The 23,051-nt window shown below is 43.8% G+C and overlaps 1 protein-coding gene across 1 annotated transcript; it reads right to left on the bottom strand.

Moving 5' to 3' along the window:
* Nucleotides 1-62: 62 nt before the first annotated feature.
* Nucleotides 63-22,949, bottom strand: upf1 (UPF1 RNA helicase and ATPase). The gene is made up of 24 exons (XM_076293820.1): nucleotides 22,620-22,949; nucleotides 21,813-21,949; nucleotides 21,587-21,676; nucleotides 21,324-21,491; nucleotides 20,895-21,075; nucleotides 19,776-19,937; nucleotides 19,516-19,603; nucleotides 18,683-18,781; nucleotides 18,436-18,544; nucleotides 17,976-18,135; nucleotides 14,654-14,772; nucleotides 11,882-12,046; nucleotides 11,492-11,606; nucleotides 10,728-10,871; nucleotides 9,350-9,563; nucleotides 8,826-8,943; nucleotides 8,288-8,444; nucleotides 7,665-7,807; nucleotides 7,263-7,437; nucleotides 6,285-6,366; nucleotides 5,643-5,804; nucleotides 4,986-5,209; nucleotides 4,114-4,236; nucleotides 63-3,200 (listed from the first exon to the last, which is right to left on the bottom strand). The coding sequence occupies exons 1-23, from the start codon at nucleotides 22,788-22,790 to the stop codon at nucleotides 4,117-4,119; spliced, it is 3,303 nt and encodes a 1,100-aa protein (XP_076149935.1). The 5' UTR covers nucleotides 22,791-22,949; the 3' UTR covers nucleotides 63-3,200; nucleotides 4,114-4,116.
* Between the last annotated feature and the right edge of the window lie 102 nt (nucleotides 22,950-23,051).

Here is a 23,051-nt window from a genome sequence, read left to right as displayed (position 1 = left end):
AGTGGTAAATCATCTTCAGTCATAAAAATGAAAAAATAAATAAAATCACGGAATCCGTGATATTCAGCATAAGCGAAATGAAGCCATTTATTTAACATTTTACTTACAGCTTGAGGGGATACAATGACAATTTAAAGATTGACTGCAATGCAATAAAATGTATTTTAATTACAATACGGTGTAACCATTATGGACTTGATGGAAAATGAATGACACAATGTTGTCTACTTGTCATTATCATGGTTTTATGTCAGACAACATATGGATGGTTTCAAGACCATCAAAGGTCAAATGTGGTTGTCATTTTTGCCTGCTGTTGGGGTTACTGCTACCCCCTTCTGTAACAACGGACATATCAATTTATTTGTACTCAGCCGACTATTTCATCATGACAACTGTTTGTGTTTCTTGATAGGAATCATAATTTTATCTTAGCTTATATTGTAACAAATGAGATTTGCCATGAAGCCCACTGAAGAAAAAAAGATATGAAAGAATACATTTTGGGGGGGGGGGGGGGGGCAACATAAAAACATAACTTCCCAATCCCATAGCTTCATAAAGATTTAATTCTCACATTCTTTCAATTATAATATATCACTGATTTTGGTATCATGGCCATGAACTGAGGTAAAACTCAAATGTTTTCCCCCTAAATCTCCACAAGCATCCTACTATCCTTGCTGATGGTAATGCATTCTTTAATTAACAGCAAAACATTCAATAGTCACTACTACGACAATGGCAATGTTCAGCCACCTTTAAAACAAATACATGGTGATGATTGTCAATGGGACACGTAAAGCTTACAGACGTACATAGCACCATTAGAGGTGTTGGACGACCGTGATTCCTGCTTGCTAAAAAGTGGGATACGAAACATCGGCAAACCAATGGAGGGTTCAATAATTAACAGAATGACAAATCATGACAAGAGATGGGAAAAAAAGAATGAATGTGGCACAGCCGACAGGCTGGGGAAATATGGGCTTTATATATATTTGTTTAAATAGTGGACGCCACTCTCAAGATATTTGACAAAACAATGAAAACTGTAAAGTGATGAAAAAAACAAAGATGACAGACTGCTCCATAGTATGACATGAGGCGGTCCAGATGCATTAATAAGAGTGAAGAAGTCTGTGGATGATACTCATAGGCAAAATGAATAACAACATCACCAAGGCTGGACAGCAGAACGCCAAGTCTACTACTACAAACATCACAGCAAAAAAACGAATGCGGATCCATTGGTAGATATTTCAGCTACTGGCCACACTCGTTACAAGCACTGCAGCTTCAAAAACAAAGCATAGAAAAGCAAAGCCAAAGACAAAACAAATCCAAACTTCAAAAAAGTCCCCTCTAGTCTCACTCATGTCAAACATCAATTACATCTGTTGGCCAAAAAGTTTACTTTTTGGAAAAAAAATGTCACAAGCACCTCTATTCCTCTTGGATTTAAATAATTTTTTCGAGCATGTCGAATGACAAGGTGATACTTGCGCAACAAAAGAGACCTTCAGGTGCATGTCACAATAACACAAAGAATTCATGATTGCCTTAACCAGACCATCTTGACTGCACTTCGCAAAAAGTTTACATCCAAAGGGTTATGCTCAACATCAGTGTCGGCCATTTCGTGTTCCACACAATGGTCATGCACGATACTTTCACATAAATTTACAGAAAAGTCACACCATCTGTTTGGTAGCGCAGGTTCTGTACCTTTTCCAGGCGGGTTACGGTTCTACCGATCGGAAAGTTCTTGTAAAGATACTGACAGTGGACGCGGCTGGCATTTCAACGGGCACTGTGTGGGCATAGGCGTGGGGAAAGGTGGCATGGCAAAGTTGAGGCTGCTTAGGAGATCCCATGAAAAGAAAGATAAGCAAGCAACTTCTGCTACTTCAAAAGCCAAGTGGGTTCTCCAGACCTTTGCATTTTGGTGAAAAATTTGATTTTAAAAGAAAAAACAAAACAAATTCTGTCTCGCATTACATTGCCCCTTTGTTTCAACACCTTAACTCGAGACAAAGAAAAACAGAACAAAACAACATAAAACCTACAGCCACTATGAGACTACCACTTTTCCTTTGTGAATCACCTAAAAAAAGAAAGACTCATTTGGAAAGCTAGCAACACACTGGCAAGCTCTCCCTTTTTTCCCCCAAAACCTTTGCGACGACAGACTCTGTGCAGAAAAACTTCCCTCAAAGTTGAATCGTCCTTCAGTGACGCAACGCAACACAACACAGCACTGTTTGAGATGAGATTTGAGCACTCCAGCACCCTCAAACCAAATGCCATCTTCTCAAACGTGTGCTGGACTTCAGACATGAGAACCCGGAAGCACTTCCGATCAACTTTGAGGTGGGAAAAGAAGATTTTCCCCAGATGAGCTGCTTCAGGTTTTGCCCTTTGTCTTTTCCATGTAGTCTCTCTCTCGCCCTCTCTCTCTCTGTCTCTCTCTCTCGGTATATCAGCTCATAGCAGGCGGAAGTGTGAGCTTTCGCAGGACTGCGCGAGAGATTGAGTCTTCACCGTCTCTCGGCTCAGGCAGGGAGGCTGGTTGACCGCACTCGCTCCTCGCGGAGGGTTTTCTGGGGGTTGGGGGTGGAGTGGGGAGGTCAAGAGGGGTGAAAGGTCATCGGCCACAGTGGGGTCAGTGGATGGGCAATCGGGGAAGACGATGAGACAGGGGTGGGCTTTCTGTCCAAAAGAGAGGTGAAGAGAGTGGGTCCCCCTCTTCTGCCTCCTCGGTTTCCTTCTCTCTTTTTAGAAAGATCCCTCTCGATGCGCTTCTTCCCGCCCCTCTGTCCAGTCTCCCACAGCACGTCCCCGTCAAGTGCGGGTCCCCCCCGCTTATTGACAGCCGCGTGCGAGCAGCGGCTTGTCCCTTTTACACCCTCTCTTTCTCTCTCTCTCTCTTTCCCCGTCCTCTCTGCCTGGGTCTCTTCCTCCTCTCTGTTCCACTCTTTCTCCTTCCTCATCCCGTCCAGCTATCCCCTTCTTTAGTAGTTCTCTCTTTTTTCACTCAGGTGATTGGTTGGTTTCTCGCTCCTGTTGCTTTCACACCGCGGTGCGTCAGTTGTAACAGTGGAAAACGGGCATCCGTGGTTGGTCTTTAGTTATTATTACCCAGATTTAAAATGCTGAGGAACTAAGCTCAGCATAAGCCTAGCTCCCTGTCCAACAACCTGCAGAGGCAGAACACAGAACAGCTCACGTCAATACATATTCTACAGGACTGCAGTTTAGATAGTCAATAAAACTAATGACAAATATTTAAAAAAATGTATTCAGTATATATACATACATATATACTGAATAATAAACATATGTATTACACATTATACATATATATCATGGGTTCCCAAACTCCATCAATGTCGGCCTCCCCTCTGAAAACATTGACACCTCTGCGCCCCCCCCCCCCCGGTCATATTTTGGACGTTTGGCTTTGTTGCCCATATCAGGTTCGGGCCGTGCAGCAATAAAATGTGACAAATCTGTCCATTTTACAGTAAGTTAGCTATCGGAACGTCACATATTACGTCCAACCTCTTACGTGTATCTGTCACTTAATATTCATTTCTATACAAACCAAGGCAGCGGATTCCTAAAGAAACGCAAGCACCCACTCCATAAGTTTATCTAAATTAGCTATGTACCAAAAAATACATTTTACCGTGACTCGAAGAGCTGTAAACAGTGTTGTAAGGCTGCGTGTACAAATCCGCTTGGAGCTGCAAGTTACCGTTCACTGGTAACTTGCAGCTAGCTCGGCTGGCGGCACTGTTGCTAAATTACGTTATGAGGTTTGGCACATATACATTTTCACTCAGGATAGGGATCAATAATACTTTCCACTATCCCAAAGATTTAGTATACATCTCTTCTATGATTTATTTCGATTTTATAATGTTGACAATTACATAATCATTGGAAAAAAACATAGATAGTTCTAACATGAAATAAACGTTTTTCCTTCTTTTTTGAATCAACCTTCCGCGCCACCCCTCAAATTATTTGGCGCCCCCCAGGGGAGGCGCGCCTCACAGTTTGGGAACCTCTGATATATATGCAACAGAGGGATGTGTGTTGACTTACACTCTAGTACTGTGACAGACCAGTCACTCCACCATGTTGGTATGCCCTTTCACCTTGGTAGGTGGAGTCCTGGGACAAAGCCACGTCGATCTGAGACTTGAACTCGTCACCCAGGTAACTGTCCTATATTTGGGATAACCAAACCAGTGGATAAGTGCAAGAATCCCAAAAGGTGTCTGTGAGAGACTTTGTCATGCCATATGTTCTTAGGTGTTTAGGTTAGGTTCACAGCTTCCCCAGGAACAATGCTCAATAACAAACTACTAACAGAAAAATGACTTTGCAGACAACTATGCTATGTTTGCAAGTACATTAACTGTAATGTGTAGAAAGCAAACAGCACTGTGTAAGTGATGACCTTTATATGAAGTACAGATATAAAGCAAAATTATCTGCCTCTTTCTAAGATACATGTATTAGTACCTACTCCAGGTATGATGGGCATGTGGAGGGCAAATAAACAGTCACACACAAGCCATGTAAACAGTCTTTCCCACAAGCCATGCAGACTATGCACTGTGTACTTCTGTGGTCTAGTAGTTAGGTAGAACTCCATAATGCGGCTAAAGTAGGACTGAAGATAACTCCACCGTGTGTGTATGTGTGCGTGTGTACATATGTGTGTGTGTGTGTGTACATATGTGTGTGTACACGTGTGTGTGTGTGTGTACATATGTGTGTGTGTGTACATATGTGTGTGTACGTGTGTGTGTGTACGTGTGTGTGTACGTGTGTGTGTGTGTGTGTGTGTATGTGTGTGTATGTGTGTGTCTGTGTGTACACGTGTGTGTGTGTACACGTGTGTGTATGTGTGTGTGTGTGTACACATGTGTGTGTGTGTGTGTGTGTGTGTGTGTGTGTGTGTGACTGACCTGTGAGAGCTCAGGCTGGGACAGGCCTGGCTGGCTCATCTGTGAGGGCTGGCTCATGGTGATGTAGCCCTGCGTCAGGGGGCCCTGGGAGAATGGCTGGGACACCAGGTCCTGGCTCGCCTGGCTGCCCGACATGGTGGCCTGCCCGCCGCCGTGGTTCCCCATGCCACGACTGCGCTGGCGCCCACCGCGCCCACCCGCTTTCCCCTTCGGAGCCCCGCGGCCTGAAAGAGAACGCATGAAGGGGAGTTTTTTTTTCCTGAGACGGGGATTTTCTTAAGCCTTCACAAGGTTAGTAGAGCCAGATACCGCTTTGAAAGATTTACTTTTGGTGTATTTATTTACTGTGCTGAAAAACCACAAAGGAAACAAAGAGAGAGAGAGAGAGAGAGAGACATTTGGTAATTTTACACCTTTATTCACTTGGTAACTTAAACCTGATATTACTTTTAAGGCAACACACCAGGATCATAAACAAAGATCATTGAGAACTGTACAACTCCTTCTGTCACTCAGTAATGTGAACCTTTGGCTTGGTTTCCTCTTACAAATGACTACATGAGCAGTATGGCCAGATGAATCTCCCCCCCCCCCCCCCGGCCGCTCTTCGGTTTTCCTGTAACAGAATGTTAAATAGTGAATGTGAGGTAGCTGTACCTGCCGCTGGTCCATTGACCTGTCCCAGGTATCCAGAGGGGGGCATGGGGGGCATCACCAGGTTGAAGGGGATGGGGATGTTCATGGCAGCGATGGGGTTTGGCCCCGTGCCAATCATGCCAATCTGGTCGTGGGTTTGGAAGTACATGTTTGATGGGCGTCCTGCGAGGGCATAAAGGCACACAATCACCTTCCACTGCATCTCATAGGAGCCATGGACATGCATCCACAGACATGCATTCACAGACCAGTATCATCCCGCAGTGAGTCCACTTCAATGTAATATTTCAGTTATAAGTGGCAACCTGGAGTGGTTATAACTATTATAACACTGGTTATCTGGAAATCTATCTCTCCTCGTTTAATGTAAGTCCAGTAACTGCATTAAGAAACTGACTACTTAATTCTGCACATTCCAACCCATCTCATGGCTCATGGCTCGACGTCATTTTGACGTCACACTTGCGTGCGCAAGACCAGGACCGGCGACTATAAACCTTCCTTTAGCCACTAGTACCACAATGTACCACTATAAACCTTCCTTTAGCCACTAGTACCACAAATGTACAGCTGCAGTTTGTGTTAGTCATCAGTGGCTATAATAAACACAAAACAAACAAAAATACAAGCATAAATACTCACCGGCGTTGCTCCGGTCGTACACAGAGCCTGGGATCATAGCCTCTCTGGCGTCATACATGGCTGTGGTCATGAAACGGGCGCCCTGTGAAGCGCACCAAACAACACATGGTTAAACACAGCACCACATCAGCATTCAGAGAAATCCACCAGCCTTCCACCACCGATCATGATACCTTCTTACATATGAGATAAAATGAATTACTAATTAAAATGAATTATGAATTAAAACGAGTTATTATTATTATTATTATTAATAATAATAATAATAATAATAATAATTATAAATTAAAATGAGTTAAACCAACACAATTTAGTTCTTTTACCTTACATTAAAAGACTTCAAACTTATTTTGCTGCTGTACTTGCAAGTACGTTGAAAACTGCCGAAAAGGATCATTCCTACATTGTGCTACTTCAATGTAACTAGCACAGTATGATCAAAGCATTTGAACAAAAGGGACCAGTGTGAAGGCTATATAAGCATCCAGGGCTCAGTTGTCAGTGGGGGCATTTTACAAAGAGTCAGCCCAACATTTGACCTGATTTATCCAGTCTTGTTACTCAGCTACCAGAGTAATCATACAAACAAAACCCTATGTAGGAGGGTTGGTAGCAAGCTGGCTACAGACCAGGGGTCAGTTTCCCAAAAGCAAAGCCAACTATGATAGCAACTACCTTGGTAGTGTCCCTGCCAAATGTGAATCCCTAAATTTGAGTTACGCATGCACAAACACTTAAACTTCATATCACGTTTTTCATTTTGGAAAATTAAAAAATAAGAGCATATTTGTTAGCTCTTACTAAAATGTGATTGAAATAGGACCGAAAGTCAACACCATATTTCTGTATCGTTACTGATTTGTAACGTGTGACTCAATTACTGTCGATTCATTGTAGTTAGCAACTATGCTTTTGGGAAACGCACCCGGCCCCGCCGGTGGTGCAATACAGCTTGCTGACCTGTGAGGAGATACTCACCGGGTTGATGGTGTTGACCAGCTTGCGGGGCTTGCTGAACTGCATGAGGCTCTCGCGGAGGTTGTTGAGGGGCCCCTCCACCAGCACCTTCTGCTCCTTGTAGTAGTTCAGCAGGTGGTTCCACAGTGGCTGCTTGGACAGGGCCTTGGGGTTCCCCACGATGATCACACCGTACCTGCTCAGGCAAAAGTGACCAGGTGTAACTAATGGCTATGTACAGGTTTTGTTGTTTTTTTCCAGATAAACGTGCTTTATCATGAGTAATAGCACGGGTCTAAAGATATCGCTTCTTGTGAGAAATACGAGTCTTTACTAAAAGTAAGACTAAAAGTCTATCGCTGTATGTTTGTTTATAAAAGGACATGTGTAATGCAGATGGACAGAGCTGGTGGAGTGCCTTACCTGGCCCTGGTAAGGGCCACGTTGAGGCGGCGAGGGTCATTGAGGAAGCCGATGCCTTGGTGCTCGTTGGCTCGTACGCAGGACAGGATAATGAAGTCCTTCTCTCTGCCCTGGAAGGCGTCAACACTGGCAATCTCCACTTCCTAGAGAATGCAGACCAGACACTAAACCAATGTCCAGTGCACAGTCCACACACACATTCAGATTCTTTGGACATCAGGCTCTGCATTACTATCCATACCCATATTACAAACAGTAAAAGTGGCTCTTTGTGATTCTCTCTCAGATTTTCAGATGTGTGTGCAAAAACAGACCCAAATCCTCAAACAGGTGAATCATTAATTTGGAGTAAACACACATTTACAATTGAGGACAATTAAACATAGTAATAATTACATAATATAGTAATCTATGACTCTTCCATAGCAACAAGGGAGTTGTAACTAGTGACTAGTAGAAGGTAGAATAAGAAGTAAATGAAGGGAAAGCAAGGAAGAAAAAAAAAAGGAATTATTTGCCTGTCTGCATGAGTCTGTTCATGTTGGGAGCCTGTACCACCCTCCTAGTGCAAGCCTCCTAGACAATGGCGTGTGTGTGTGTTGTGCGTTGTGTGTAGTTTATACCTGGTAGAGTTTGGTGTGGAGAGAGCCGCTGAACTGCATGTACTGCACCAGGTATGAGCGCTGGCCCTCATAAGGAGTGATGATGCCGATCTGGTCAGGCTTGGCTCCGGCCTTCAGCAGTCTGGTGGTGATCTTCTCCACATTTGCTGCCTCGGTCCTGCACGTATGTAAATACATAAATCCGTAAGTAAATAAATAACACCGTTTCAGAAGGAGTCAAAATTCAGATCACCATGCAAGAACATTTTGAACCTCTCATCCCAAACATAATTCACCACATCAACGTGAAAAATCTTGGCTACCCTCTTAATGAGGAAAGGAAATTACCCAATAGGAACTAAACAGTGCCAAACTTTTTTAATTCACTAGTTACAAATGACAAAGTCAATGCATGATACATATTGTTCATCTCTTAACTTTGCTCACTCCCTTTTGGCTTTTAAAAGCTAGTTGTGCCAAACCAAAGCCTACTGCTGTCCTGGCACTATGACTGAGGGTGCTAACAGGCCTTGGGGCCGGGTGAGCTAACGTACGACACCTGTTCAAATAGGAGGTTCCTGAGCTGGCAATCTCCTCCTGGCCCTGCGTCACGTAGAAAAACATGGGCTTATCCGGCTGTGGCCACTGGAAGTCAAAGCCCTTCTTCATGCGGTCCGCTGGACACACAGACACAGACAGAGATGAACAGAGAGAGATGTAACTATGTGCTATTTCACAGATTCAGCAGTTAAATGCAGAGTGACCCAGCCTCATAGAGAGATTTAATGTAGTATACAAGCTATGAAATATTTAATTGGATTCCCACTGTGTCACTGTACTGTAAATGCAGTAACAGGCTACGTTCAGTAGCCCTCTTCTAAAAGAAGAGGAAAAGTTCTTGGAAAGTTAAACTTCAAAAACTAAAATGTAAAAAATGTGTGAATAAATCCCTGCAGAAAGGGTGACGGAAAATGTGGAAAGAAAGACAGAGAACAAACCAGAAAGAGAGGCAGAAAGAAAGACAAAAAAATTGAGAGCCAGACAGACAGACAGACAGACAGACAGGCAGCCAGGGGGTCGTACCGGCGGTGACTCCATTCTGCAGCGAGCCCTCGTAGAAGATGTTGGAGGGGAAGGCGCTGAGGGCGGGGTGCATGCGGTACTGCACCTGCAGGCGGATGGGCCGGATGCCCAGCACCACCAGACGCTCAAACAGGGACTGGGACAGGCCCGCCTTCGCCGCCTTCTTGCACATCACCACCGGACCCAGCTGGCAGTGGTCTCCCACCAGGATCAGCTGCGCAACACACACACACACATGCACGCGCACACACACAAACAAAACCATTGAGTTACAGCAACATAATCCAAAAAACATCAACATCCTCTTCCCTCCACAATTTACTATTACTTAGTTATTTAACTCCCAAGTCAATGGGACTCAGCGAGCACATTTGAGCAGCCCTGGCAAAATAAGTGCTGTTTTTCACCCAGACAAATGTTTAAAAATAAAAGATAGTACATTACAGTGTTTCCGCCATGGTATCAGAATCAGGGCAGGAGATTGTGGGTGCAGATGGGCTGGCTACCCCTACTGTTAAAAAAAACTAGAGGAAATACTGCATTAACCCTTTAGCCGCCAGGGTTTAAAAAAAATAAATTGGATTTTTACATCAAAATTTCAAAGGGCCATGGCTTGCAAGTGGTCAGAGATAAAGTCCTACTGTAAATGTGAAAATCATTGAGTATGAACAAAAGTTCATGAAGGGGGTAAATGTACTCATCTAATTTGCATATTATGACGTCACTGGATGGTAACCACCGTGAATTATGACCATTTCAGTAAATACTAGATGTTGAACATATTTGAGCAGTTTTACTTTTGTCATTTCACCCACATAACAAATTAACAGGAAAACAGTCACATGTAAACCAACAATAGTAAATTATTACTATAATCACAAACCCTATGCTACTATACAATAAAGTAGCCTGGTCAAATCAGTTCCTATGGCGAGTGACTTTGTAGTTCTTCAGAGCCCTATTTTTACAACCCCTGCTGTCTATACCACGTCCATTACGAACACTATCATCACTATTGCCACTGGCACCTCCAGTTATGTTGGGCAGAGGGTCGAAATAAGCATGTTATGCTTAGTGGACACTGTCGCAAAGACGCACCTCCATTCACAGACGAGCTTGAATCGAAGCTCTAAGTGTCTGCCAACTAGTGGTCAAGAGTACAAATAAGATTTTACACTGTACTCGGGTCTATCGTCTGTTTTATTTAGTAATGACGCTTGTCGCAATATTGCGGTTAGAGGGTCAACATTAGCTAAATCACTTCTTTTTTCACTTCAACAAAGCCAAATGCCTTGATGTCATTTGCCCGTGGAGGGATGTCCAATCACTTGCACACTGCCGCTATATATGAGCGGAGCCCCGGGCTGTGGCCCCATACCTGCTTGGCCCCCAGCACCACGGGCACCATGCACTCAGGCTCCGTGGCCTGCGTGCTCTCGTCGATGAGGATGGAGCGGAACTGCATCTTAGCCAGCCGTGGGTCCCCTGCGCCCACACACGTGCAGCAGATCACATCTGCATTCTGGAGAGGAGAGGAACCAAACGAGAGATTACGCTCCGCACAGCACTTACCATCAGAGGACAAGTACAAATTACATGTTAATAAACAACTGATTAGTATTAGGAAAATATAATTAAGCAATAAGCCCCGAGAGGCTGTAGGTTACGCTGATTCTACAACAGCTAAGGGGCGTTGTTAGGCACAACGCACTAGCGGAGTGCCTAAAACCCCCCTTAGCTGTTGTAGAATCAGCGTAACCTACGGACTCGAGTGGCTTATTGCTTTTCTGTTGAAAACTGTTAACTGTTGCTATAAATACTTGGCAAAGTTTCATAAAGTAAAGGCAAAGCAACGAGAAATGTAACGATTTATTCATAGATAATCATTCTTCCGCCAAGAAATATATTTCCTCTATCTGAATCTGTCGAGACGCAGCTACTTTAACTTTTGTATCAAGTTATGGTAGCGCAGTAATATAGAATGGAATGCAGTCAAGGTGTATGTTTGTGCTGGATTTTAGAACGGCATCGAACGCAAAGAATGTGGGGATAAACAACAGGTGTGGCAACTTGTTAAACAACAAGTCTGTGTGTGTGTGTGTGTGTGTGTGTGTGTGTGTGTGTGTGTGTGTGTGTGTGTACCATTAGGAGCTCCCGCTCAGCGGTGCGTTTCAGGGCACGGTAGCGCTTCTCATCCGAGGAGGACAGCTCTCCAGTCTCATCCTTCAGCTGCTGCAACTTCTGAAGCTCAGGCATGCTGCAAACAGCAGCACACACACACAGTTAGATGTCTTTTAAAAACAAATCAGAGATCAAAGGGGCATCTCTACTTTTTAAAGATATCATCATCAATAATGTCTATGAAATATGGCTTCATAAACATCGCCCTTTCTATAACTCATCTTTTTTCCACCTCATCTATATCCAATGTTTCTATTCAATGTTGTTTTTATGATGGCACTACTTCATTTAGTTGTATCTGTGAGGCAAAGTATTATCACTATCATTGCCTAGTAAGTATGTGTGTGTTACCTGTCCATGTTGCGGATTTGGTTGTGCAGGGCTAGGAAGGAGACAGGTGAGTCGATGGCCTCCCTGCTTTTGGCACAGAGACGCACCACCTTAAGGCCCGTCTGGTGGATTTTCTCCGTCAGCTGATCGACAGCGATGTTACTGGGAGCGCACACCAGCACAGGCCTGCGGGTACAGGGTACACACACATAAGCACAAACATGTACATACATACACAAATATGCACGCAGTCTCACACAGAGACACACATAAGCGTGTGCGCGCACACACACAAAAATGGATTTTGTGCACAACATATGTGCACCAACTCACACAGATAATTTTAACATTCCTTCAACACCAACACAGATACATATGTATGGGCACACACACACACACACACACACACACACACACACACACACACACACACACGCACGCAGACCTGGGGCCTGTACTACGAAGCGGGGTTACTGGCTTATCTGGGTAACTTCCGAGAGTAACTTGATCAAGTGTGGCGTAACTTCCCGATTAGGGATGTAACGATTACCGGTATAATGGTAAACCACGATAAAAATGTTGACGATTATAATTACCGTTTTCATTTCAAACATCATGATTATCACTGTTGATTACCGCGGTGTGGAAACCATGTGTCTAATCCTTCCCAGCTTCATCTGAGCCTGCTTTTGACATACAGTAGGCCTGGTACAATGGAACAGAACTGGTACCCTACTGATTCTGTTGTCTAATTGATGGTTTTAACTACGATTCGGATTAGGCTACACCTGATTTTAAAAGGCGGAACTTTTTCACCGCAAAATGTGCACTGTATCATGTAGCCACTCTGCATCTTTTTATGTTCACGTCCACATTAAATCCATTCCACTCACGTTATCAGGAGAATACAGTAGCCTAAAGTTTTATTTTGAACGCTTACTTTGGTCTCACTCATTGCATCCAAATAACAGAAATAGCAAACTCCAAGTTATGGTAGGGTAAGTTAAGCTATAAGCACATAGCCAATTAAACATGAAGAAAAAAGTGAACAGAACACTTTTTGAAACTATTTCAGCTTGTGTAGGCCTATCAGTGCTTTCTGAACATAATGAACACACTTTTAGAAATACCGTGATAATACCGAAAACCGTGATAATTTTGGTCACTATAACCGTGAGGTTAAATTTTCATACCGTTACATTCCCCTGTACTAGGAAAGGTGGATAGGTTTTAACCGAGGTATGCTGCCATGGCAATTTTCGCTGCAGATTATGTTCTTGGTTAACCCGAGGTTTCCGTTTAACCACACCCTTTATAAGTACCACCCCTCCACTAACAACTTCTCACGAGACAATGTCTGCGCACCTGGATGATCCATACGACATTGGAACGCAAATCGCGAGGGGCTCCCTTCGCAGGGCGAGGGTTTTTAGGGACCGCCAGAATCCACTGACATTACCGGACAGTATTCTTTATGAAAGATATAGATTCCCAGCCGAGGGAATTCGTTATCATTGTCAGCTGATCGAGGCAGATGTCTCTAATGTCACCCGCCGTAGCAATGCCCTTACGATAGAGCAGATAATGTGCCTTTCGTTGAGATATTTTGCCAGTGGACAATTACTCCATCGGTGATGCTGAACATCTGAGCATGTATGTCCGAAAATAAATTGGACATAGGCCTACAGTAGGCTGAACATATGAGCAAGAGTAGGCCTAGGCCTGTATGTCCGAAAATAAATCGGACATACAGGAAATTAAAATCACCATTTTAACATAAAACTTGAATGTCATATTACCCTGCACATAAAGGCTGCACATTTCCACAGCACCAGGATCCGACCGAATGACTCCCTCAACCCCCTCCATAATCGACCTTCCACTATTATTTGCAATGGCCAACTCCTCTGCTACTGTAAAACACTCTGGTGCCTTTCCTCCTACAGTAGTGTTCAAAGACACCTTTTTCTTGTTAGCTGTAAAACAGAGGCCAAGTGAAGGCTATAAGCATACAACATATTTTCATAATTAAGAAATATTAATGCAAGCTATAACTATATAAAGCTACCATTCTGAATAATGTTTTTGTATTTCATTTTCACCTGCTGCCATGTGCGTTTGGCACTGGTGTTGCATCTGAAATGTTCACAGGATTAGGCATAGGCTACTAAATCAGTGGGGGCTACTTTAACATTCAATTATCCTTATTAATCTGCCCACTTCTGAATTGTGTTGAATCTGTAGGCCTTTTTATGAACTCAAAATAGGCAATTTAATTATTTGAACTAATTTTAGACATTCCGCAAGCTATTAATCCTCTGTAACACATGTTTGAGGAACATGTGGAAATAAAAATGTACTTTCCGGCATTTAGGCTACCCGATACGTTGTTGCCAACAGCCTTGCCTTGTTTTTTTTGCTGCCGACGTACTTGATTTTTGTCGTAGAGTGGGTTTTAATTCCTCGTAACTTGTCATAATAATTGTGCATTCCTCATCCGTAAAATAAGGTTATCGCGTCATCATTGAAAGTGGTGACTTGCGCTGCAACCCGCCCCTTTTATGTGAACGCGCACAAACTCCAATTAGGTTAACCCCGGCTCAACAAATCAACTTCCTAATAAGCGTCGTAATACCGATTAACACCACTTAAGATAGCCAGGTTTTGTCAACCCCGGTTTAACAAAGTAACCCTGGGTTACATCTGGGTAGGTTAAGCTCCCTTCGTAGTAAAGGCCCCTGTGCAGCGAGGTCTTTGGGGAGAAGTGAAAGGTGCTGTGTGGGCACATCTTACCCATTGCCCTGTCTGGCCAGGTGGTACACAATGGTTGCTGAGGTGACTGTCTTGCCGGTGCCAGGTGGACCCTGGATGAGGCTGAGGGGACGCTGCAGGACAGTCTTCACAGCATAGACCTACAACAACAATAACAACAACACAGTTTCAATTATTATTATTAGGGATCGACCGATATATCGGCCGGCCGATATATCGGGCCGATATTTACGTTTTTTACGTGTATCGGCATCGGCCGATAAGCGGCTGCGTTCGCCGATAGTTTTTCCCCCGCATTATTTACATACAGGTGTCCACAGGCAGCTCTGTGTTGCTGGAGAAGCTGCAATTTACGTGCAGACTGCCCCTCCCCCACAAGTGCTGAAAGCCTGCTCTTCAAGACAACAGTAAAATTTAAACTTTCAAAGCATCTTTTAACTGTTTGACTTAGCTAAATATTGCCATACACTTTGAAGGTGGAAGCAAGTTTGTGGGTCCAAATGGAAAACACGAATGATAGATAGATAGGTACTTTATTTAATGCTTAATGCCTCGTTTATAGAACTGCTTGCCATTGTATTTAGGGAGCTGCAAATTGTAGGCTAGGCTAGCGGTAGCTGTTACAAACACTGGTCATTAAGTAATGCCAACGTTGTTCCGTGGTATTTGTGGGAGTTTTATTCAGCGACCACCTGGCTGAGTTTTGGACGCGTGTGATGTGTGTGTGTGTCTCCCTCCCTGAATGTCTCTTCTATAAAACTGCTTGCCATTGTATTTAGGGAGCTGTAAATAGCTAAGTTGTAGGCTATCCGTATGGTAGCGGTAGCTGTTACGAACACTGGTCAATCATATGATTAAGTAATGCCGACGTTGTTCCGTGATATTTGTGGTAGTTTTATTCAGCGACCACCTGGCTGAGTTTTGGACGCGTGTGGTGTGTGCGTCTCCCTCCCCTTCTCCCTTCGAGCTGGGCGGAGTTGCCATCACAGTGATAAAAGCTTTAATAATGAGAGACGTGTTATATGTAGTTAACTATTAATTCGTGTTAACGTTTACCATGTACCAGACATACCGTGTATGCCTTACTTGTTTAGAGCCGTTTGCTAACGTTATCATTATCAATCCAGTTCAATAGTTGTTCGTCAGCTACCAAACAGACGTTTGTGTGTGTATCTGTGAGACACACGCATCACAGCGATATGAGAGTGCTGCGCTACCGGAAGAAGATATTTTAAAACTTTGAGAGATATGTTTTATACCTTTTGACGTTGATGCCGTTTAGAACAGAAACATCGGACACCACGTTATTTTCTTCGGCTGATTTATGTTCTGTGATTGACAAATCTTGCAGCTTTTTTTAGAAAAATATAGACATAGAAAAAATGAAACCATGCAGTCTTAAATTACAAATCAAGCACTTTATTTCAATAGCTTTTCAGGCTTATTGTTTTCTTAAAGTATTTAAATGTGTTGACAAATGTGTTTGTGATGACCTGAATTATGTCTTATAGTCAGCAAGCAATGCATCATCAAGGCTGTAAGATGTTGATGAAAGCATTTTGCACAGTTAACCATATCCAGTGCACCCATCCATAAGTTCAATAAATGTTCCTTTTTTAAATTGAGACTTATAACATTTGTTATCATAATTTGTGTAATTATGTGTCATTTTTATGATGTAAATTGAGGGAGCAAAATAAAAGCAGTATCGGCTCCAAATATCGGCTCGAGAAAATCATCGGCTAAGGGAAAAAAATCGGTATCGGTACTAAAAAATCCATATCGGTCGAACCCTAATTATTATTATTGTAGCTAGCCAAGGCCCTCATTCACTTAGCACTTAGCTGTGCAGAAACAGCTGCAGATCTTTAATTAGTCCTTTAAACCCCCTGTGTATTCCCTGAGCGTGGTAGGAGAACATACCGTAAAACTTCAAATAATCGCCGAGTCCCTAAGAGACGCCTGTCTCTTTTAAACGCCTGGCGTGGCTACAGGTTTGGGTTAAAGGCCGGTCTCCAGTAGAGGCCTGGTCTGTTTTTTAGTTTCGGGTTGTATTTAATATTCTAAAACCCGTCAGATCGTCTGTTTAAAGATTTGCAATCACACGAAACCGCTACAGAAAGGAGGTTACAGCAGTGTGAATTAGATGTTGCATGTCGTTACAAGCCGTCGCAAAGCATTCACGTCTGGTCACAGTTGCAAGGTTTTAGAATGTTGCATCAAGTTGCTGCTCATCTCGTTGCGAATCTTGGGTGTGATTTGGGCTTAAGTATGGCGCAGACTGCGCACGTTATGATTAGATGGCATTAAAAGACTGCGGTGGGGAAGAGCTAGAGTTCCAAATTGTATAACTTTTTTTCCCAATATGAACTATGCCTATATGTCCGACTTCGTCATCGTTCAATTCATCCCTTGTTTAAAATTTGCGGATAGGCCGATGGTAAGCTTGTTTTTATGCTGGCAACAAAACCAGAACGGTTCGCGAACGTTATTCTTTATTCTAAATGCCATGGCGATAAAGAGAAAGAAGTCAGAAAAGGAATTTACCTTAGACTAGGCTATATCAGAGCCCGTCTACGGACATTCTCTGGCTATATAACCTACTGAAATAGGTTTATGATGTAAAGTCAAGTGCGCTTCTATGTGACTGGTGTGTGCGCGCACAGTTTTTATTGATGAGTCGTAGTGGCAAGTGCTGCGCATAGTTGCAGTGGAATGTGGCTGCCCAGGGCATTATAAAACTTCTCACTCTTAGACCTACTCATACACGGCGGTGAAATGGCGTATTTAGCTGTCTAAATTCGAATAATATGCTGGGGAAGAAATCGTCGGACATCCATGATTATTTTGTTATTCAGCACCCCTGGTCAAAAATATGTTCACGCGCGACTGGAAGTAGGCTATGATTTGAATGTAGACTGTTGTCAAATTTGGCAAATACAAAACGGGAGAAACAATATGGTTCATGCTCTCTCATGCTGTTTCATTTGTGCCGAAAAGGAGGGAGAATTAAACATTAAGCACGTTCCACTTTTGCATAAATAATTCCTGAACAGTTTTGGTCAGGGCTGATAATGCAACTGTATTTGACAAAGGACCGATATAGGCTATATTTGCTAGTGACAAAATATGACCTTTCAGTGTGAATATTTTCCATCTTTGCAGAGGAAAAGTTTTGTGTAAAGGGAATTAAAGGCCTGTCTCATATAGACGCCTGTCTCTAATACTAGCCGGTGCAGTTTGGCGATTTGGGAAAATAAACGCCCGGGCTATTATTTGGAGTTTTACGGTAGCTCAACACAAGCTGGAGTGGTTGCCTGGTGTTGTGTTGTGTGCCACTGACCTGAGAGTGGTTGAGGTCGGGCAGACCCTGGGCAGTGAAGCGCTTGGGGAGCTGGCACTTGATGATGACATCCTCCACCTCGTGACCCAGCAGCTTGTGGTAGATGTAGCCGGACACGGAGGTCTCGTCCACCGCAAAGGTCTTCAGGGCACTCTGCATTCTTTAAGCAGTATAAACATTAGACCACAGACTTCTAACTTTGACAACTTCAACTAATAGTCAGTACTTACTACTTACTAACTACTAACTTCTGCACTCTCATCCTCTAGTAGTGTAGTTATTAACTCTTTGTTAAGGTAATTAAGGTCTCCTTTGCAATATAGTTTGAATGTTAATTTTCATTTTGTAAGTGACTTTGGATAAAATGAATAAATGTACATTGAAAGCCATCCAATTTAAACAATAGTAGTATAAATGGAACTAGCTGTTACTTAGAAATCACCTGTTAATGAGAAATTACCTGTCGAAGGACGTGGACTTCCAGACAAAATCAACCTGGAAGTTGTGAGGAATTTCAACAGGTGCTCCAGCACTGCTCCTCAGCTCAATGGCAATTTCGTCTCCATAATCTTAACAGCCTACGTCAAGGAGTAATTAAACCTCAAACAAAAGCCTAGGATCCCCCAGCACACCCAAGACAAGACACAGAAATCTGAGGCTCTGCAGCGCACCGTCTCTGACGGGGGCGATGAGGGAATGAAGGATACTGTCTGGGACTTTGATGACATGTCCAATGCCTTTCCACAGTGGAGCCAGGTCTCCTTTGTAGCGCAGGCAAATCTCATCCCCCTGCATCAGACGCATATCTGAGAAGAGAAGAGAGTGGAGGAAAGAAGATGAGGGGGAGATGGTGGGAGTGGGGGGGTCAATGGAAAAGAGAAGGAAGGAAAAGAAGAATTAGCAAGACTGGATGTGTCTTTTGCCAACAAAACTGTTAATACCTTAAAGTTGCAGTCAGCCATTGTACGCGATTTCAAGCCCATGACATTTTTTGTCACATTCAGCAATCACTCCCTCACAATCCGCTAGCTGCCCAATCCGTGAGTACACTGTAAAACAATCCAGTCCCTGTAGGCAGCCCAGGCTCCGAAAACTGGAAACAAACTAAATGAGGGCAGCCTGTCCCCCAAACAAAAACAAAACCCTGTGTGGAGTTTCTCTGGGATTACTAAAGGGAGGGGTGAGCTACCTCTCTGGTGTGTTTCGTTTGGTCTCTGGTTCAAATATAATGTTCCTTGTTTTGGAAAAAAGCGTTTGCTAATATTTTTAAACATAAACATAAACAAACGCAACTTCCTGCCCAATCGCTGACTTCACCTTTAAGGAATCTTAAGCAACACAAGACCATGTTAACAACTACAGTACCAGACACACCACACTGCACTTGCAAACAAACACTGATGGACTGGACACGGGCACTAGTGGACACGTGCACGTGCACACGAATGGAGATGCAGGCCCGAGATGGAATGGGTATGAGCCACTGGTGAGCAGGACGAGGAGGAGGAGGAAGGGGAGGATGTTACAAAAAAAGTATTACCACCTGAGTCCGTCTTGGGAAGGGTGAAATAAGCAATCCTCTTTTTATTCAGCCCCAAGTCCCACCTGACTGTTATATTGTCCTGGGTCTGGGGGGGGGGGGCACAATAGAAATATAACAAATTAGCACAGCAAAATAAGTCATACCTTTTATTTCTTAATAAAACATATTTTCAACATGGTAAACCAGCAAAGTGACTGACTGCCTGATTTCATTCAGTTAGAAACAAGTCCACCATTTTCAGCGTGGAGCTGACTGACCTGGGACTCTTTAAGCTTCTTGTCATAGTCGGCCTCCAGTTTGACCAGTGGGCCAAAGATGTTCTGGTACTGGTAGGCGTCCTCATAGCGCAGGAGCACGTGCTGAGGCTCCTCGTCCACGCCGGGCTTCTCCAGGTCCTCCAGCGTGGCCGTGGGGTTTTCCTGCATTCAAAACCACAGATGACATTAATAGCAGCACACTCCATACGCTCCAAACTTTTAACACCAACATTCAAAACACAGAGCAGTTGGCTGTCTGACTAGCTGCACTAACTGAAATTACAAAAGACAGTGCGGAAGGTGGCAGTAGGTAGCCTAGAAATCTAGACGCACCCTAGCTAGTCGAGCAACTCTCCGTTGGCTTGCGAGCTGGAAAAATTAAGCTTTGATAAGGCCAATCACATCATGTAGAGTCGGTAGGCGGGCTTAACATAATGATTGATGGCAGAGTTGCAACGGTTCTGCGTGAATTCCTTGTTGCTGTTGGCGAACAGCATGACACGAGTTAAGCTTTTTTTAAGTTGGCAAAAGTTTGAACTAGTCAACTAGCTCCGCTGGTGGGAAAACGCATGGGACTCATGAGTTGTAGCGCTATCCTATTGCGTGCAGAGGGAATTTGAAAGACAACCGATTATCGCGCCCCTCGGACTGAGCACTGCGAACGGTGAGTCCCCAGACCCTACATCTTGATGTGGGTCTGGCTCGTCAGGCTAGGCAGTAGGCTTACAACTAAAAATGCTATTCTAAAGTGTGCTATGCAGTGCTTGTTGTACCCCATCAGGTATAGTGATGCAAGTCTGAGGCAAGAGTGATACGACTGTGGTCCCAAATATTTTTTTTTTCTTTATCAGCATCTACAACGTCAATGTTTTGGCTCGAGAAATGTTAACATCTACAACACAACACCAAGACCAGAGCTGAGAGATAAAAATACTGCTTTAGGGATAATAGCATAAAGCCTCTTTTTGTGGTGCCACCACAGTTACATCATTGTTATCTCTTTAGATGCATTACTCTTACTTTCTGACAAAAAAAACTACCTAGTACACTTCTAATGACTCTATGAGGCCATGTGTTTGGGGGCACTCTGCCAGGCTTATGCTGCTGGCGCACCGGTACCTTCCAGAGCTCCTCCAGCTTGTTGATCTGCTGGGCGGTGATCTGGCGTGCCCGCAGCTGCTCCTGCTCCGAGGGGATCTTCACCAGCCAGGACAAGAAGCAGCGGTCCTGGATGAGCGGCTGCCACTGCGAGCTGTCCCAGTTGATGTCCTTCAGGCTGCTCTGGCTTGCACATGGCTGCCTGCGGAGGTGTAAAAAATAATAACAATTAAGATTAAAATTAAGATACACATTATATACACAATCCCATCACCACGCCACCCATCGATCTGCTCTCCACAGACATGCATTAGAATTAATTTCCCATGCCTAACATTGCTAATCCCACCATCAATTTACTTTTTAATGGATGTCCATCAGCTCTGCATGGGCAAGTATCTCACTGCATCATCCACTACCATCTCTGTCTGGCCTGGTCCTCTCCCCTACCTGCACAGCAGGACCACCACAGAGTCCGCCTTGGCTGGGATGAAGCCAAGAAGGAAGACGTTGCGGCATCCACAGTTGTAGCACTCCAGCACAGTCTCACCCAGGGGGCCGTCCTTATGCAGAGTGACTTCCTTACACTTCGCCCTCACCAGATGGTTCACAATATGACTACAGAGAGATGTCATGAAAACAACGACTTCACGCCTCATGCAGGAGAAACTGATCCATATTCTGAATATTTCAAACAACACAAATCTATTTACCTGCCAGAGGTGTTGCCACGTCCGTTACAAAACCACTTCTTACTTGTGTTACAGTACACCACACAGGCCGGGTCATGGATGCCACAGTAGCTTCAGGTGGGCAATAAAATATACATGTTAATCACCACAGTGCAAAATGTGACAAGACACGTCAGGAAATCACGCAGGGGTCTAATTTTGCCTTATTACATGTAACCCAAACCCTTCCAGCTTGAACATAAGTTACCTGCATGCATGCACCGGGAGGTCTTTAGTGTAGTATGTGTCCTCCTCGTCCTCCTCAAAATTAAGTTCGGCAAGAAGCTGACTGGTTTTCACAACAGAGTCGTCACCATTTTGTAAAACGCTATCAGGATCATTCACCTATAAACATTTACATGACAGTGTCAACAAAACAAAGGTTATAGGTTAGCTGGCTAGACCAATGACAAAGCCGGATAGCATCACAATGTGGAAACTGTCATGCAGTAACATTATGAAGACACAAATGCCAGGCACCAGGACCTCGCAAGCCAGGTCAGCCAGCAGTCAAAACTATTAATGCACGACTCACAGTACTAAAGATTTAAAGAACATCTCAGTGTGCTCGTGATGGCTAGCTCTCCAATGTTATCGTATTGCGACAAGCACAATGATACCGTTTGGCAGATGTGTGTGCAGACATTACAGTGTACTCATCTAGCGGGAAAGTGTAACGTTAAGGTTAGCATACAAACCGCATTTCAGCTTTCTCCAGGGTAACGTTGGATTGCAATATTGTTTCATGATACGCCAATGTCAGGTTCAGTATGCATGCACACCTCAATCTAGCTAACGTCACTCAGCCACATACAACTAGCCTATTGGCTAGTTATCTTTACAAGCTATAAGCAACACGGCTGTCCATTTTTCGATGCGCAGCACGCCAGGCAATTTCAGTTGCTATCTAGCTAACTGGCTAATGCTACATTAGCTGGCGAATGTTTGGCTAACCTGATTTCATGTTGGAAATGGGAGGTGAGACAAATGCTTAAAATAAATCGATAGAACATACCTGATTGTCCAGCTGACTCTGAGTCTGGCCTTGTGTCTGAGTCTGGCTTGGCAGGGTGAAATCGGTGAACTCAAACTCCGAACCCTGGGTATCTGCTCCAAGCAACTCCGCTTCCTCGGTGTCCAGGAAGGTTAGAGTCTGCGAGCTCGGCCCATACGCCTCAACGCTCATTTCTTCTGAAACCGCGATTACTTACCAAAAAAACAAAGCAACGGCAATCTAGCGCAACGTATAAAGGCCTTCTATTTCGCACTCTAGCGTGACCTTTGTCGGAAAATCAATCTATATTTAAGAAACGAAAGCCATACAGCTCGAAAGCTTCAACTCCCACTCGAAATGGTGACGTAACACCAAGCACCACATTTACAAACACGTGGTACACATGTTCACAGTGACGTTTACAAAAAAAAAAACAGCTGCAAGTGTCAGTGG

This window comes from Alosa pseudoharengus, unplaced genomic scaffold (genome assembly GCF_046254945.1).
Source record: "Alosa pseudoharengus isolate Yale_2024_CS ecotype anadromous, Long Island Sound unplaced genomic scaffold, YU_APseudo_1.1 YU_APseudo_1.1_scf_2, whole genome shotgun sequence".
NCBI lineage: Eukaryota > Metazoa > Chordata > Actinopteri > Clupeiformes > Clupeidae > Alosa > Alosa pseudoharengus.
This window is presented reverse-complemented; position numbering and strand designations above follow the sequence as displayed.